This window comes from Dipteris shenzhenensis, chromosome 7, assembly GCF_047967505.1.
Source record: "Dipteris shenzhenensis isolate YYH24624 ecotype China chromosome 7, Dip_SZ_1.0, whole genome shotgun sequence".
NCBI lineage: Eukaryota > Viridiplantae > Streptophyta > Polypodiopsida > Gleicheniales > Dipteridaceae > Dipteris > Dipteris shenzhenensis.
In genome coordinates this window covers 4,352,767-4,368,613 of record NC_141602.1, presented here as the reverse complement: position 1 = coordinate 4,368,613, position 15,847 = coordinate 4,352,767, and the positions used below count along the sequence as shown (strand labels likewise).

Here is a 15,847-nt window from a genome sequence, read left to right as displayed (position 1 = left end):
TTATGTAAAGGATGTTGCAATGTTACTTTTGTAGGTATCTTGATATATCTCTTGCCTCTCAATGTATAGGGAAGCTCTTCATATTCTCTCTTTTAGAAAGTGTCTATTCTCCTTCTTACCTATCTCTTTTGACTTATGCTTGGTTTATTTGACTAGAAACACATGCTAATGTATGATATTGTTTAATTATTTTTTACATTTGTAGATATGTTATCTCGTAAGTCATCTGAGTCAGAGTCATCCTTCAGTTTATTCAATCCTTGTATCTTAAATGAGTCTTGAGAAGCATATTTAGGACTATAGTTAGCTTTTATTATAGCAGTAGGCTATGTTTTAGACTCACATGGGTACTACAGAGTTGGGGTCAGGTGACTCTAGTCACCACCGCCAATCAAGACAAATGTCTTTTTTATGGGTACATAGTAAATTGGTCCATTACTGAAACTTGGATATTGGCCATTAATAGTATTTGTCTTTAATAGTGAATACTTGGAACCAATTTTAATGGTGTAAAAAAAGGATAGTTTCAATATAGTTGAGTAGGCACTCCAAAAAGAGTAATCATCATATGCATTATGGAGGCCCTCCTATGCATGATGCAACAATTCCACATGTGGGATAGCCTGCTTCTCTTGCAAAATAGCTTCTTCCATCTGTGGTTTAGGTTGATGACTTGCTTTGCTTATGGGATAGCTTCTTTGATCTCTACTTCATGTTGACAACTTGCTTTTCTTACGAGGAAGCTTCTTTCATTTTGCTTCATGTCAACGCCATCTTTTTTACTTGGGAGGTAGTTTCTTCCATCTATCATGTGCAAAAAATGCACTAGTATTTGTGGATTGTGTGTTGGTGAATCTAATGGAACATTTTCCTTCACTCCTTCTGGCTTGTAAATTGGTGACTTAGAGACTACAATGCTGCATTCTTGTGCTATACTTGTCGTGACCCTTGTTTATTATATTGACTATCTTTATTGTGGATGGTGAACTTTTCCTACTATGGTGCTTGACCAATGGGGGTGATTGTTGGTGCATCTAATGGCACATTATCCTTTGCCCTTGTGGCTTGTAAATTGGTGACTTTTGAGGATAAAATGTATCATTCTATGTGTACATTGGGGAGAAATTGGGAAATTTAGTCCCATGTGTGATGTTATAATGATGTCATCATTGGATGTAATAAAGTGGGGTGATAGAAGCTCCTCTTATCTTGTTGGCTTTTTTTGGGATGTGGAGGAGGCTTACAAGCTAGGGTGTGGGGGTGTGGGACCTCTCATACATGGTGCAAAGAGGTTTAACATGTGGCATATTTTGGTCACTTACACTATATTGCTAAGACATGTCTTCACAAACAAGTACATTAGTAGGCAATTTTATGGAGGGTAACCCACTGCTTTCTCATTACAACCGCTACATGGTCGAGTAACTTGTACTTCACAAATGAAGCTTAGTGCAAAGTAAAGAAAAATCTAGAGTCAAGTTTTACTTGAGAGTAAGGAGCAGACCACCTTTAAATTTCTTGCAACTATCTTGACTAAATCATATTTTCCAAAGTGCAACCTCAAGCATTCAGAGAATGCTTGCATTGGCTTAAACCATACCCAAATATGTTTACTAACATGTTGCTTATTGTGCATGGCCCACAAATTCCATACTTCATGCAAGGTACTTTTAGGCATTTTACTCGTAGTGGATTGGAGCCCAATCACTACTCTTAGCAAGATGTATATGTGAATTTATGACAAGTGAGGATATTTTACCATGGTTATCTCTTATTGGAGTGATCCTAAGGTACTTGAAAACATTGGTTGATAGTTCTTAAGTACCTAGGCTTTACAAAGTCAAGTGGAAAGAATGTCAAGCGACACTTGTATACAATATTGGTTGCATTATATTTGATGGTTTAGCTGGAACCCTCTCTAAACAATGAACTAGGTGTGGCATTTGCACATAGGTTTGTCTACAAGAATATAAAAAATAGCCCTTGCTATAGATGATATGTCAAAGCACAAGGTTGCATGGCCCGAGTTTGCTCTATCCATAAAAAATAACTTGAGGTTGCAAGAAAGTTGGGCAAGAAAGTGGAGAGGGTCTTGGAGAGTATTGGGTTATCATGAAAGGGACACAATACTATTTCTTATGGCATAGGACCTAGTCAAAGAGTGGAGCACAAAGAGAAGAAATTAGTCTTGTGTTGACTATTGACTATGCATACACATTGGAAGATATGGATGCATTGAAAAGGATGGCACTCAAGCAAAGATTGAGGAAGCAAGATTTGATGTAGGGCTTATGGCTATTGAACTAGATAGTGTAAACACTCTTTTGTATGAGATTGAGGGTGTTATAGAAGTTGTTAACACATTGGAAACACACTTCAGAGCTTGCAGGAGAAGCTTAAAGTTATTGAGCTTGGGACCACCAAAATGTTGGACCTTAAGATTTTGGAATGTACAGTTACTTTAAAAATCAAGCGTCATTTTGGAGAGCTAGAGGGAAAAAATGAAAAACTAGCATCATTATAGGTACAAAAATATGACAATCGACATAGCACATGATAAGTGACCAAAACCATGTATTGATGTTTAATTTGTTTGCTAAAAATAGGCTGCTTTGATTGTAAGAGAAGAGGAAATGGAGGAGAAAGTGTGCCAATATTATTGTGTAGAGGTGTTGCTTTACCACATGATTGTTTCATTATCACCAAGTGTATCCAAGTAGCCTTTACTATAGACTCCATTGGTATTGTATGTGGGCACTTGCATAGCATGTGGCAAGTACATTGATGAGGAGGGTTGCAATACATCTAACCTACCATGTAGCCATGCCTACCACTTATTTGTTGTTACACATGTACGTAAGCAACATGACACCTACTTGAATCCCAATTGCAAAAATGAAAAAGTCCCACAATCTTTTAGATAGAGTATGTTACCATAGTTTGGTAAAACCAATGTGAAGAGAGAAGTTATTGTGCATTACATGCTCTAAATCATTCATGGGTATGCCATTTATTGCTTTTATGCATGAGAGAGAGAGAGAAAGAGAGAGAGAGAGAGAGAGAGAGAGAGAGAGAGAGAGAGAGTTATAGTCAACGAAAGACCAAAAGGTCTATGAGACTAAAGAAACTATATTAGTTAAGGACTAAGAGTCCATCAAAATGAACATATCAACAATTAATGATAGAGCATCTTAATGTCTTAGAAAACTTGAGCACTACATGTGTTAATAGACTGAGTGTCCACTATTACAAGTAAAGACATGGAAGCTATTATGTCAAACCCAAATCAAACTCTTGTAGCTTTCCACATGTGATACATAGTGGAACACACCTAAATTGCATAGTAGTAGGAGAATGGTAAAATAATGATTGCATGAGATGATGAAAGAAAGGTGATTGCCAGGCAACTCAAACAAACCAAAATTGTAGAATGACTCTTTATATTATGGGCTGGCAGTTGTGTTCATGCTCACATAGACAAGTCAATAGACTTGACCAGGGACTTCCTATGATCTGGAGCAGTATGCTTGTGACCTTTTATAGACTCATGGAGCTATGTATGTTGACCTCGTCAATCCTAATACCATCAACCTCTTCTATAAGGCTCAAGGCCTAAAGAGACAGAGAAACTGCCACCCTTCCTAGGATGTGGAAGCTAAGATCTCCATGCCATGTTGGAACCATCCTCTACAAACTACCAAATGGAAATCATGTGTTGGCCAACTACCCAAGCAAGCAGTCTCCTTCATTGATGTAGATGTCTAGCCTATGGACCAATTAATTATAGCCAGACACATCCTCTAGCTAGTTATGATGCACCAAATAACAACCCCTTGATCCTTAGTAGGACAGGTCTCCCCATAATGGTCACTTTCCAACATGGGGAGGAAAGAACAGAAGGCAAAAAACTACAACAATTGCTATGCTTAGGAAAATATTGATTGAGCAAAGAGATCAAGATCAGTGCAACAAAGAACACCATAAGAGCTAACAAAATAATGACTCAAGACAAGTGCAATATAGTTAGAAAACATGCACCATAAGAGCCCTAAAAAGCCTAGTCATCTTCTACAAAAGTAGCATAACTAGCATGATCATCTAATGATGACACTTCTAGAGCTTTGCCTTTTAAATTATTTTTCTATCTTCTTGCTCATCTCTTTGCTTCTTCCAATAATGCTACTCATTGTGACTAGGCTTACCACAAAAACCACAAGCCTTCTTTTCTTAATGTTGTTCTTTTCTTTGATAATGTAAGCCGGCTCTCCAGTTGGTTGAAGAGATTGTTCATGCTATTCTTCATTGAGCTATAAAGCCATGAAATCCAAGAAATTAGCATCATCATCTAGTTATGTAGTATCCTTACCGTATCATTAAACTTGGGGGTAAACTCTTTAGAAAAATGGCCTTCTTGTCTTCATCTTCAACCCTAGACCTTTTTTCATGAAGTTCCTTCAAAAGAATTGGCATTTGATCGAGGTAGGATCCCAGATTCTTTGACTCTCCCATCTCTAGATTGAAGAGTCCTTTTTCAATGTTGCCTTAGAATGCTTAATTTTTACACCAAATAGTGTCTCCAGGATGATCTAATTCTTTGCCACAGTCTTTCCAACATTGATATGATGAATTTTTTTTAACCTATTGCTCATCTCGAGATTCTAATTGTTGCTATTTCATTTTTGTTTTCCCATATTGGTATTTTCTCTACTTCATGACCTTCACTCTTATGCCTTTTTTCCATTCTTGCTAGTACACTCCAAAGGCCCTTCTACATAAGATATAGCATGTTACCAATTGTCCCACTGGGGAAAGTTTTGGCTATTGGATGCACAATGGCCCTTGCCATAGCTTCTCTTTCTTCATAGAGTCCATATCATCCTGGTAACTCTCTTGATATCTCAAGATGTAGACTCAAACACACTCCTTGCAAGGCAAACTAATGAGATGCTCATTGGACAATCTACAAACAGAGTCACAAAGCTTTCAAGTTTCACTCACAAGAATTTTGACTTTAAGAACTTCATTACAATTGTTGATAGAATTAAATACATGTAGGCTATTCTCTCAAATCCAAGTCAAACTCATGTAGCTTTCCACATATGATATAAACTACAGCATACCCAAATCACATAACATCAAGGAGACTGGTGACAATGCTTGCATGAGATGATGAAACAAAGATGATTTCTAGGTGACTCAAATGAATCAAAATTGTAGAATGACTATTCATATGATGGACAGGGAGCTCATACCAACTAGTTATGTTGCTTCTTACATAAACACTTCAATATAATCGACTAGGGACTTCCTATGACCTAGAGTAGTTTCCCTATGACCTATTATAGACTCATAGTATTGCATATGCTAACTCCATCAATCCTAGTACCAAAACTCTTCTACTAGTCCCAAGGCCTAAAGAAAAGAGAAAAATGCCACCCTTCTGAGTATATAGAAGACCAAAACTCCATGCCATGCTGGAACCATCCTCTAAAAGCTACCAAGTGGACACCATGGTCAAGCAACTGGTATCCTTTATAGATGAAGATGGCTAGCCTATGGACCACTATATGATAGCCACCCAACCATGAAAAACATCCTCTAGCCAATCATGATGCTTGATCTTGAGCCGCAAAGAAGTTGAGGACTTCAATGTGAGGACATGCATAATTAGTTCGCTCCTTGAATTTTGAGATAATGCTATTTTGTTGCCAGATATCGACCTAGATGATGCAAGTATGATATGAGCCTCCACTTAGGTGAGATCTTCTCTTGTCCATATCATGGTGCCTTTCAAGGCTTTGGTTTTGGCAAAGGATTGCTAGCTATTCTCTTGTGCCTTGAATGTGACGATGGCATGATTTTGTGGTGTCCATTGGAATGCCTCAACTACTATGGTATCCCAAGTGAGCATGGGCATAACATTGATTAAAATACCAACAATATATTGCTCAACTGGTAAGGAACTTTTATTTCTTGACTTCACCAATGCTTTGGCAATGCACTATTTTAGTATTGGACCACTATCCCAAAGTACTATTGGTGCATTGTTAGAGTATTCCCTTAGGGGGTTCACTATATGTACATCCTCTATATCATGTGTGTTCAAGGACTAATTTAAAAGTCCCTTACCCATATGAATTTTCATGAAAAAAATGCACCCTTTTTCTATTCAATCTGTGAATATTTCTTTAAATGGTATCCTTTTGTATGTTTAAAGAAATGCAAAAACGCAATTTTAAAACCCCTTCTATTAAACCCATGTGCTATGCTTATATATTTATGAGTGAGCCCCCCCTTGAGAGTATTCCCTTGCATTAAAACAATATCGTACTAGCTTCACAATACTGTTGTATCACTATTCCAATCCTTAGCCGAAACTTAATCATAGTTCTATTATATCACTAACAATAGTCAACACTACTATATCAATATTGCACCACTATCATAGTACTATTTTATCGGTATTCTAGTTCTCACTAGCAATATATTATCAAGACTATATAGGACTACTACACCATTATCATATGTCCATTATAGCATAGTCTAGTACTATAGTATTGTAACTCCACTAAAGTCTTCCCTAATGTTATAGCAAGGTTGCACCACAATTATAGTGTCATAGTAGTATTTAAAGCTATAGCTATGGGGGTTAAAGGTCACTGTGCCTTTACCCCGGTTATGTACAATACTCAAACACATATATAAATGAATGAAAAAGAAGACTAGGGTGGTTCTGCACCCACCAAAACTTGTGTGGCTCTCTGTCTCTCTCTCTCCTTCTTCCGTTCTTACTTTCGTTGAGAGCACTCTCAACTGGTATCAGAGCCCGGGTGATCTAGTTGAGCGTGCGTGAATGCTTGAAGCTCAGCAGCTCTGTGGGAGGAAGGAGAAGCTCTGTGGGAGGTTTGTGGGTGACTTTACTTGCATTCGAGTGTGCAAAGACCTTGGAGGAACCTTTGGAAAAGTCACTTTGGCTTTGCAAAGTGGTTTTGAGAGCCTGTTAAGTGGTTTCAAAGAAAAAGTCGTTTTTTGAGCTTTTCCCTGTTCCGTTCGATGACAGAGACTCCGTATTGACTTGTAGAGGCAACTATTGCTTGCTTTTAGTGTCCACTTCACTTCAGGATCTTGGAAACACCTTCATTCTTGAATCTGGGGTCATTTCATTGGATTTCTGACTCACTGTGTTAGTTCCTACATTTTTCTGCTCGGGTGTTGGAACTCAAGTTTGGAGCAACCATTTGTAGATCTGTCAGTTCTGGTGGACTCAGAGGTCCTAAAACTTCTATGTTGCTCATCATTCACACTTTGGTGGAGTTTACCAATAGCTCTGTTTCCAAAAACGTTTTTTAGTCCGTGTGTTGGACCCAGTGATTGAGACCACAATTTCCAAAACCGTCTGTCCCATTGCGTTTCGGACGCCTAAAAACCCCTACCTATCAGTTCTTGCACGATTCGGTGGAGGATTTTCAGAGTTATAGATCTCTGTGTATTCGATTTCGTCTCTCTGTTATGCATTTTTCATTCTAAGGTTTTGAAACCTTGGATTTATGCCACATGGCAGTGGATAAGTGTTGACTCCCATTTCTCACTCATCGGTTGGGATTTTGGAGTTCCGACAGAAGAGAGATATTTGCAAATTTTCTTATTGAGTCCGATTATGCAATATCGCCCATGTTTTAAGGCATCTCAGGTTCTATTTTCAGTAGCGGTCATTACCGTGGGACCATGATTTTTTGAGCATACCTTATGCAGATCACTCTGGTTACAGTAGTTTGAGTAGTGTGCGCTCATTCGTGGTATGCATTGAGTTGCAGTGGATGATTTATAGGCCATTTGGATGCATTGCAGTCCTTATTGGATGCGCTGATAGGCCAAAATTGCCTTGTGGGATGCTATTTTTTCTGGATGCTTTGCACATGGCTGCTATTTTATGCTGAGGGACAGCTTTGACACATTGCAGGTGATGCACTGATAGTGCTATGCTCTCTTGGATGAGATATTATTGATGCATATGCCAGTGGATGGTGTTTATGCTTGAGTCATTTGGCACTTATTGGCATTTTCTTTTGGGCAGATTTGCTCATATGGATGCATAGTATATGCACATGAGTCAGATGCATCTTTTGATGCTTTGAGCTTTGAGTTTTGGTGATATTTCACTCTATTGTGGCATACACATTTAGGTGCACTTGGTATTTGGTGTGATTCTCTCTTGCAGGCACTAGCATTTGGGATTTTGTTTCATTTGCATGATGGCATCCTCTTCCATGTCTAAAAAGAAGTTTTTCAGCATTAAAAAGTTTGATGGGACAACCTTTTCTTTGTGGAAAGAACAAATAAGGGATGTGCTTATTCAAAAGAAGCAGATTGAACCCTTGGCAGGGATTGAGGCTAAGCCTGCAAATATGTCTGAGGATGATTGGAATGAGTTGGATGCATTAGCAAAGTCTACTATTAGACTTCATCTTGTAGAGTCAGTTTATTTCCAAGCAGTAAATGAGCAGACTACGAAAGATTTGTGGAAGAAACTGTGTGCCACTTATGAGAAGGAAACTGCCTCTAAGAAAGTTTACCTCATGAAGAGGTTGTTTGAGCTGCAGATTAAGGAAGGGGTCTCCATTGCTTCTCACTTGAATGAATTCAATATTATTTTCAGCCAGCTTCAGGCTCAGAAGATGAATTTTGATGTGGAGACTAAGGCAATATTTCTCTTATGTTCATTGCCATCCTCATGGGATACCTTCCGTACAGTTGTCAGTAACTCTGCACCTAGTGGAGTACTAAAATTTGATGATGTTGTGGGTAGCTTGTTGGCCGAGGAGATTAGACGAAAGTCTATGGATGGCAACAAGCAAGATGCAGCCTTAAATGTGCAAAGGGGCAGATCACAGTTCAGGGGGAAGTCCCAAGAAAGAGGAAAGTCTCGTAGCAAATCGAGGGCACGGAACATTGAGTGTTACCATTGTGGCAAGAAGGGCCAGATGAAAAAGGATTGCTACAAGTTGAAAAGAGAGCAAAAGGATAAGAAAAAGAATGCAAATTGGGGTGCAAATCAAAAGGAAGAGAGTCCAAGGGAGGACAAAGGAAAAGTGAAGATCGAGGAGATCAATGCAGTCACACATGATAGTGATAATGACATTCTCTTCATGTCTAGTTTATCTACAGAGTTGCTTACCACTTTAGATGATGCATATTCCAAGGATTGGATTTTGGATTCTGGTGCTTCATTCCATGTTACTCCCCATAAGGAATGGTTCTCCACTTATGACAGTGGAAAGACAGGTTGTGTGCATCTTGGAAATGACTATGCATGTGACATCGTGGGAGTAGGTGACATAAAGTTTTCTTTTGCAAATGGGTCTACATTTGTTTTGAAACATGTGAGACATGTGCCTAAGCTGACCAAGAGTCTTATTTCAATGGGTTAGCTAGATGATGCTGGTTTTCACACCACTTTTGGCTTTCAGAGTTGGAAAATTCAGAAGGGCTCTATGCTTTTAGCTAGGGGTGCCAAGTGTGGGACTTTGTATCCCTTACATGTATCAGGGGTATTTGATCATGTTGTTGCAATAATTGAGCAGCCAAGCACTTCTTTGTAGCATTGCAAGTTGGGGCACATGAGCCAGAATGGAATAAAACTCTTATGCCATTTGGGTTATGTACTGCATTTGAGTTTCTCTGATTTTAAATTTTGTGAGCACTGTCTCTATGGGAAGCAGACTAAATCAGCCCATAAAAGAAGGGGAAAGAAAGAGTTTGAAAAGCTTGATTTGGTACATTCAGACGTATGTGGTCCCATGCCTACACGGTCATTAGGCAGGGCTGAATACTATGTGACATTCATTGATGATGCAACTAGGAAAGTGTGGGCTTATGCTATAGCTCGGAAGAGTGATGTGTTCTAAGTATTTCAGATATGGTTGTCCTTGGTTTAGAATCAGTCAGGTAGAACGCTTAAATGCCTATGGACTGACAATGGTGGAGAGTATCTTTCTCATGACTTTCAGCATTTCTGTGATACACGTGGGATTAAGAGGGAGCTCACATCCCCTCATACTCCAGAGCAAAATCCAATTGCAGAAAAGATGAACCGTACCATTCAAGAAAGGTTGCAATGCATGCTTTCCAATGAAGTCTTTCTGTTGGTTTTTGGGCTGAGGCAATGAAGACTGCAGTGCATGTAATCAATAGATCACCTAGTAAGAGTTTGGATGGTGGTATTCCTGAAGAGGCATGGAGTGGCAAGAAGCCTCTTACTCTCATTTGCGTATATTTGGGTGTCTTCACCATAATTACAAGGCAAAACAATGTGCACTTTGCCAAAACTGCTTATGAGCACGTTTAGATTAATTTACGAGTCTTTTAAATTAGATCTTATAGTGTTAGGTATCTATGAATATCTTTTACAGATCAATCTTAAAACTTAGCTTAGCCTATTGCTTACAACACGTAAGTCTTTTAAACAAATTCTATTTTTTTTTGCATTGTTAAGTACCTAAAAAGATTGGAGACAAGTCCTATTTTAAAACCAAACTGGGTCTATTCTTTACAACACAACTTAAGTGAGCATGACAACTCATGTTCTTGTATTATGAAAGAGAATCTAGTTGAGATATACAAAATTCATATGTTCATTATGAATGTTTTGGTTCTAGGATTAAATTAAGTAAAGCAAAAATTTTACTTTTTGGGTCATTGTTTACTTGGGCATAGCCATTTTTGGTAAGGTTTCAGGAATTTTTTATATACAGGTATCTTTCATGACCCATAACTTATGCATTGCCTCTGCATTGCTCAACGAAATTCGATAAACTTTGTTTTCAAGTTGTAGTACACATTCCAAACTTATTCAAAAACATCTTCTGTATATACATGCAACTAAGTAATCATTCAAAAGTATGCTACATGAACTTCCCCTCAACCCAAGGACACACCTCAATGAGAACATTAGGTGTGGGTTAATGGGGCTCCAATGTTGTGCTAAAGTGATGAACACCCATTGAGGGCACGCTCTATAACTTTTTTTTTATTTGTTAAAAACCAAAACGAATTAAAAATTTGGAATCCAAACTAGTGGGACTACTACATGGTGGTCTTAAAACATTGATAGTTGTTGATATTGGTATCTAGATTCACCCTAAAATGGAAGAATTTAAAAATGTGCAATTTGTGCATGTGCAAAGATCTTTTAATAAATCCAACAATATTTACAATTTTGAATTATTCCTTTTTCCTTGCACTTGCTTGCTATATGGCTCATAAGCATGCCAAAGATCATTACATTTCATAATACACAACATCAAACCCGATAGCGTGCCCTTTTGCCTATTTGTGTTTTGAAGCATTTGAGGCCACATTGCACTTGTTTGGGATATCCAATTTTACTGACGTGTATTGCTAAAGGGGGGGAAATTGACGGTTGAAAAATTCGCTACTCTCGCAAATTTTAGATTTTCACACCTCCCGCCTATCAATTCTTGAAAGATTAAGTACCTAAAACCTGCCCCCACCCTATAACCTGCATGCACACCTTGACGTGACCTTGTGTCGTCTTTGGTTTGGCATTGTTGTCTTTCAGGTAAGTTGTCTTCTATTCTTTGCTTGCCTCACAAGCTAGCTTCTCTCTGTTTTGGTTTGGCATTATCGTCTTTCACTGATTGTTGCCATGGCAACATGCAGCTCACCATGGCTTGCAAGAGAAGTAGACAGAGTCTATGAGATAGGAAAGCTAAAAAGCTTGGTCAGGGCACAAGGAATAGATTTTAGGTCAAGGAAAGAAACGGCACGATATCAAAACAGCAATGGAAGACACTTTTGCAATGTTTGCGAAGGGAAAAACAATGAGAAGAAAGACGACTCCTTGCAGAGCAATAGTAGGAAGTAGTTACATATACACACATTCGATCATTGCCATCAGAGTGAAGAACACGAGCTGTGATGTCATGATTGGTGGTAGCATTTGAGGAAGCAACATTAGGCCATTCAGGTGAATACCAGTCTTGAGTCTTGACAACTGCACCCTAAAGTTCATAGAGTGACAACCCTCCAGGAGGTGCATGCAGAGTGGAAGCAATGCCTGATCATACCAATCCGAGTAGTCTATGGGCTTCAACAGAACGCAAGAAAAGGAGAGACAGCCTAAGTGAGGAAGTCATTGCAATAGTGACAACATTTTGGCATGAAAATACAAGACTTTCTCCAAATAAAAAGGACATCTGTAGAAAACGGACGGGACACAAGATATTTGACGAGCACATGATACACATGCTTGATACAACGTAGGTCAGTAATGGTTGCCTGAACCATCCCGATGGTTATTTGTGATTTTACTTGTTTCATTTCTTGATACAATGCAGATCAGTGGTTGCCTAAACCAATGAGAGATCTCAACAATAGAAGTGGAATGGAAGAAGGTGAGAGAGAGAGGAAGAGCCAGAAAAGAGAGCCACACAAGTTTTGGTGAGTGCAAAACACCCTAATCTTCTATTCATCCATATATATATGTGTTTGAGTATTATACATAACTGTGGTTAAGCTACAGTGGCCTTTAACCCTCGTCTCTCTAATTTGCTGCCGTTTCCTGCAGCTTCAATAATTTATTTCTAAACTGGATTAATGACGATTGCCAACTAGTTTTTCAGATGGCAGTTTACTCGGATCTGCCCACTCGTACCTGTGAGCGGATTAATGTTGCCCATTTTGATCATGGCGGACGTGAAAGCGCTGAAGAAGGCGTTTTGGTTGCTGGCCCACGCTGTGACCAACGATTTAGCAGAGCTTCCAGCTGTTGAGTACAAGACCTGGTCTGAATTGAGAAGACCCTTTTGGTTTTCTAAATTGATAAAATACTGGCGGTCGAATATGGTTGGCGTCACCAGATCCAACGGAGAAAGATTGTTGTCTCCGCCACTGGCCGGGCATTTTGCCTTAAGTTGAGCAAGGTATGCCGTATTTAAGGTTGGATCCGGCAGACCGTTGCCTGTTTGGTTGTAAAGCCTCTTCTTAAAATTGGTGCAACGCGCCTGACCAATAGTGTGCGCTCCTGTCATGATATCAGGAAGCGAAAAAATTACTCTTAATAAAAGGAGCAGTGTATGTATTGCATGTTGTGAATGAATGAAATATGCGTAAATATATAATTGTCTCTTTGGGAGAGACTAAGCGTTGCGAATGAAACCTGATAATGCAACCATGTCCTGCGTTGAGAGGCCTTGAGCCTGAAATTTAGCTATAAGTTGAGCCAGAGTTGACGAAGGAGGCGGAATATTGTTGTTTGCTCCACTCAAGCTTGCCGTTGTTGAATCTCTCCTCCCGAGAAGCACATTCCAGCGTGGACCGTTACTCTATGTACGTCAATGTCCTGTGTCAGTGTATCGAAATATGTAAACATTTGCACGATCATAAACATATACTTCGATGGTTTAGAAACAAGTTTTAAGCCTCATATTACATACAAATGATATATCACTCCATTGATGCATAGGCTGTACTTACAGATATCTCTGATATGCAACGTAGAACGCAAAGGCTAACGCAAAAATTCTGTCAGGTAGGGTAGCTTTGTTGTACGTTGGTTTATCATTCAATGTTCTTTTCTCTCTTCCAAGTTCCAAGCACCGTCTACGAAGATGAACCTCTCTAGAGGCAGCATTTGTGAATACTGCATGCTATAAGTTTTTCCGACCAAATACGGAATACATCAACCTTTCCATTTGAAAATGCACGTTCATCAAGTCAGAATCGAGGAAGTCCAACTTACCAAAACTACGCCCTCCCGAGCAGCAAGTGCAAGAATGTCGGCGCAGGACACGATGCCTTTGCACGCAGCTTCAACTTCGGTTTTGATATTATCAATGACGCCGAACCCTCTAATAGAATTAACGTTGGGTAATGCTGTCTTCTCCCCTTGGAAATTAGTCGTATCATCCAATAGGATAGACGCATCGCAGCCCTGAATATATTTCATCCATGTCAGTCAGGACACAAAAGGTAAGCTTCATTTGAATAATAGAACACATGACGAGAGGATACACTGATAGCTCAGCAGAGCGAAGATGGTAGGGTTAGCCGAGGAGCGCCAGCTCTTGTTGAAAGCACGGACACACGCTACAAAAATGCTGAGAAGAGTAGAAAGACCTGGACAAAGCAATCGTGAAAGAACAGACGCAAGATTGATGCGGCCACGCGCGGGTCACTTTGTATTGCCTTGGTCATCACATTAGAGACTATGGTTTGTAGGTTGGGGCATGTTTTGCTGTAGAAGATAGCCGATAACTGTGCAGACGCATGGGTTGCACAAAATAGGAAGATGAGAAATCCTAGCACAGCGAAGAGAATGATGTTTGTTTTTCGGGCCATCGATTTGATGCTGTGGTGAAAACTACCAATCAGTGACCTTTCGTGGCCCAGAGGCATACAAATGATAATCTGGTGCTCTACGCTAGCTGTAGGAATTTGTGAACCCGCTTCGGAATAAGAATGAGAGGCTCAAAGTGTATATTTATAAGTGAACTTGTGGCGGAAGCAAATAATTGATGTGTTGGGGTCGTTCGGAATTCTACTCTTCTGAGGTTGGGAACCCACCGAAGCGATTGGCTCGGCGTCAAGATGTTGGTAACGATGGGACTGTGAAAGCTGATGGTTTGACAAGAGAGCGCGCCGGCATTGCGAATCGTGAATGACGACGTTGCTTCCACCGGCTATTGGTGCTCATAAATTCACATTGTGCAGATCATCACCGATCCTTTTTTGACTATAGCCTGTATGAAAGGAACCACGAACGTGCGCTGCCATTTCGTCAAAAAAGCCCAAGAGTCTTGTCCTCTTTCCGACAGACAGACCGTTAAAATGATCGACAGCCCAACGCGTTCTAAAAATTCTCCTCACGAAAGATCAGCTCTGGAGTCTGAAAGGCCGAAGCTTCCACGATGTAGTATTGTCAATGAAAGCTAATCAGAAGAAGCGCAGAAGTTGTAGATGCGACAGGCATTGAGGTAGAATTCACGGGCAGCACAGCTGTTAGACTGCGAAGATAGGGTTAGTCAAGCTTGGCATGTACAAAATTATTCAAACACAAGAGTCGCGACATGTTGAAGAGCCACTCGTCCACCCAACACTCTTATGAAGGGCATTTGAAATTTTGCTCCTTGCAGTATCCTTTAATATTATCGGTCAAATAGTAGCACGAAATCACGAAATTTCTTGGTTTAGGCTGTGGAGCTTGGATCCCACATAGTAGCATGGGATTTCCAAGAAGCAAATGTTGACATGTAGGAAGACATTGTTATAAGCAATCATTGCATATCCACACAAAAGTAGGTGCAAAATCAACATGGGAGGTGTGGTAATCCTCTCCCTCTCACCAAAAACACAAAAAAGAATCCTTCAAAATAAGCTAAAGTCATCCCATAATCAAACAACGAACATGCCTTTACTACTTGCAATCAAGTACATCCATATTGCCTAATCCTGAAAATAGGCAATCATTTCACTACAATGATTTTCTTGTATACAAAACCCATAATCATATACTAGAGCTTCACACTCCATAAACCACAAACAATGATAGAAATTGTTCAACCTCCTCCTTATGGATCTCTTGACTTGGTCTCCTAGGAATGGTTTAAAGGAGAATTTGGCAAGTCAATGCTTCTTGGTCACCAATTCTTTTGCTAATTACTTTTTATATTTAGTTTCATTCTTATTTACAATATTTGTATTAACTTCACATGACCCTTGCCTTATGTAATAGATGAGAGAGAGAGAGAGAGAGAGAGAGATGTGTATATATGTATAGGTATATGCATGCTCCATTTGGTTTCAACTTTTTGTCTAGCCAAAGGGGAGC

The 15,847-nt window shown here is 39.5% G+C and overlaps 1 protein-coding gene across 1 annotated transcript; it reads right to left on the bottom strand.

The window, feature by feature from the left end:
* Positions 1–12,562: 12,562 nt before the first annotated feature.
* LOC147899843 (peroxidase 4-like) lies at positions 12,563–14,457 on the bottom strand. Its single transcript, XM_087376710.1, has 4 exons — positions 14,137–14,457; positions 13,760–13,951; positions 13,178–13,343; positions 12,563–13,042 (listed from the first exon to the last, which is right to left on the bottom strand). The coding sequence occupies exons 1-4, from the start codon at positions 14,413–14,415 to the stop codon at positions 12,630–12,632; spliced, it is 1,050 nt and encodes a 349-aa protein (XP_087232836.1). The 5' UTR covers positions 14,416–14,457; the 3' UTR covers positions 12,563–12,629.
* Between the last annotated feature and the right edge of the window lie 1,390 nt (positions 14,458–15,847).

What these genes read in the sequence shown, in the direction of transcription:
- LOC147899843 (XM_087376710.1), bottom strand. Translation starts at nt 14,415, where the DNA reads ATGCCTCTGGGCCACGAAAGGTCACTGATTGGTAGTTTTCACCACAGC. An exon ending in TTCACGATTGCTTTGTCCAG is followed by an intron (nt 13,952 to 14,136) that starts GTCTTTCTACTC and finishes AAATATATTCAG; the next exon opens with GGCTGCGATGCGTCTATCCT. An exon ending in GGACATGGTTGCATTATCAG is followed by an intron (nt 13,043 to 13,177) that starts GTTTCATTCGCA and finishes ATATCATGACAG; the next exon opens with GAGCGCACACTATTGGTCAG.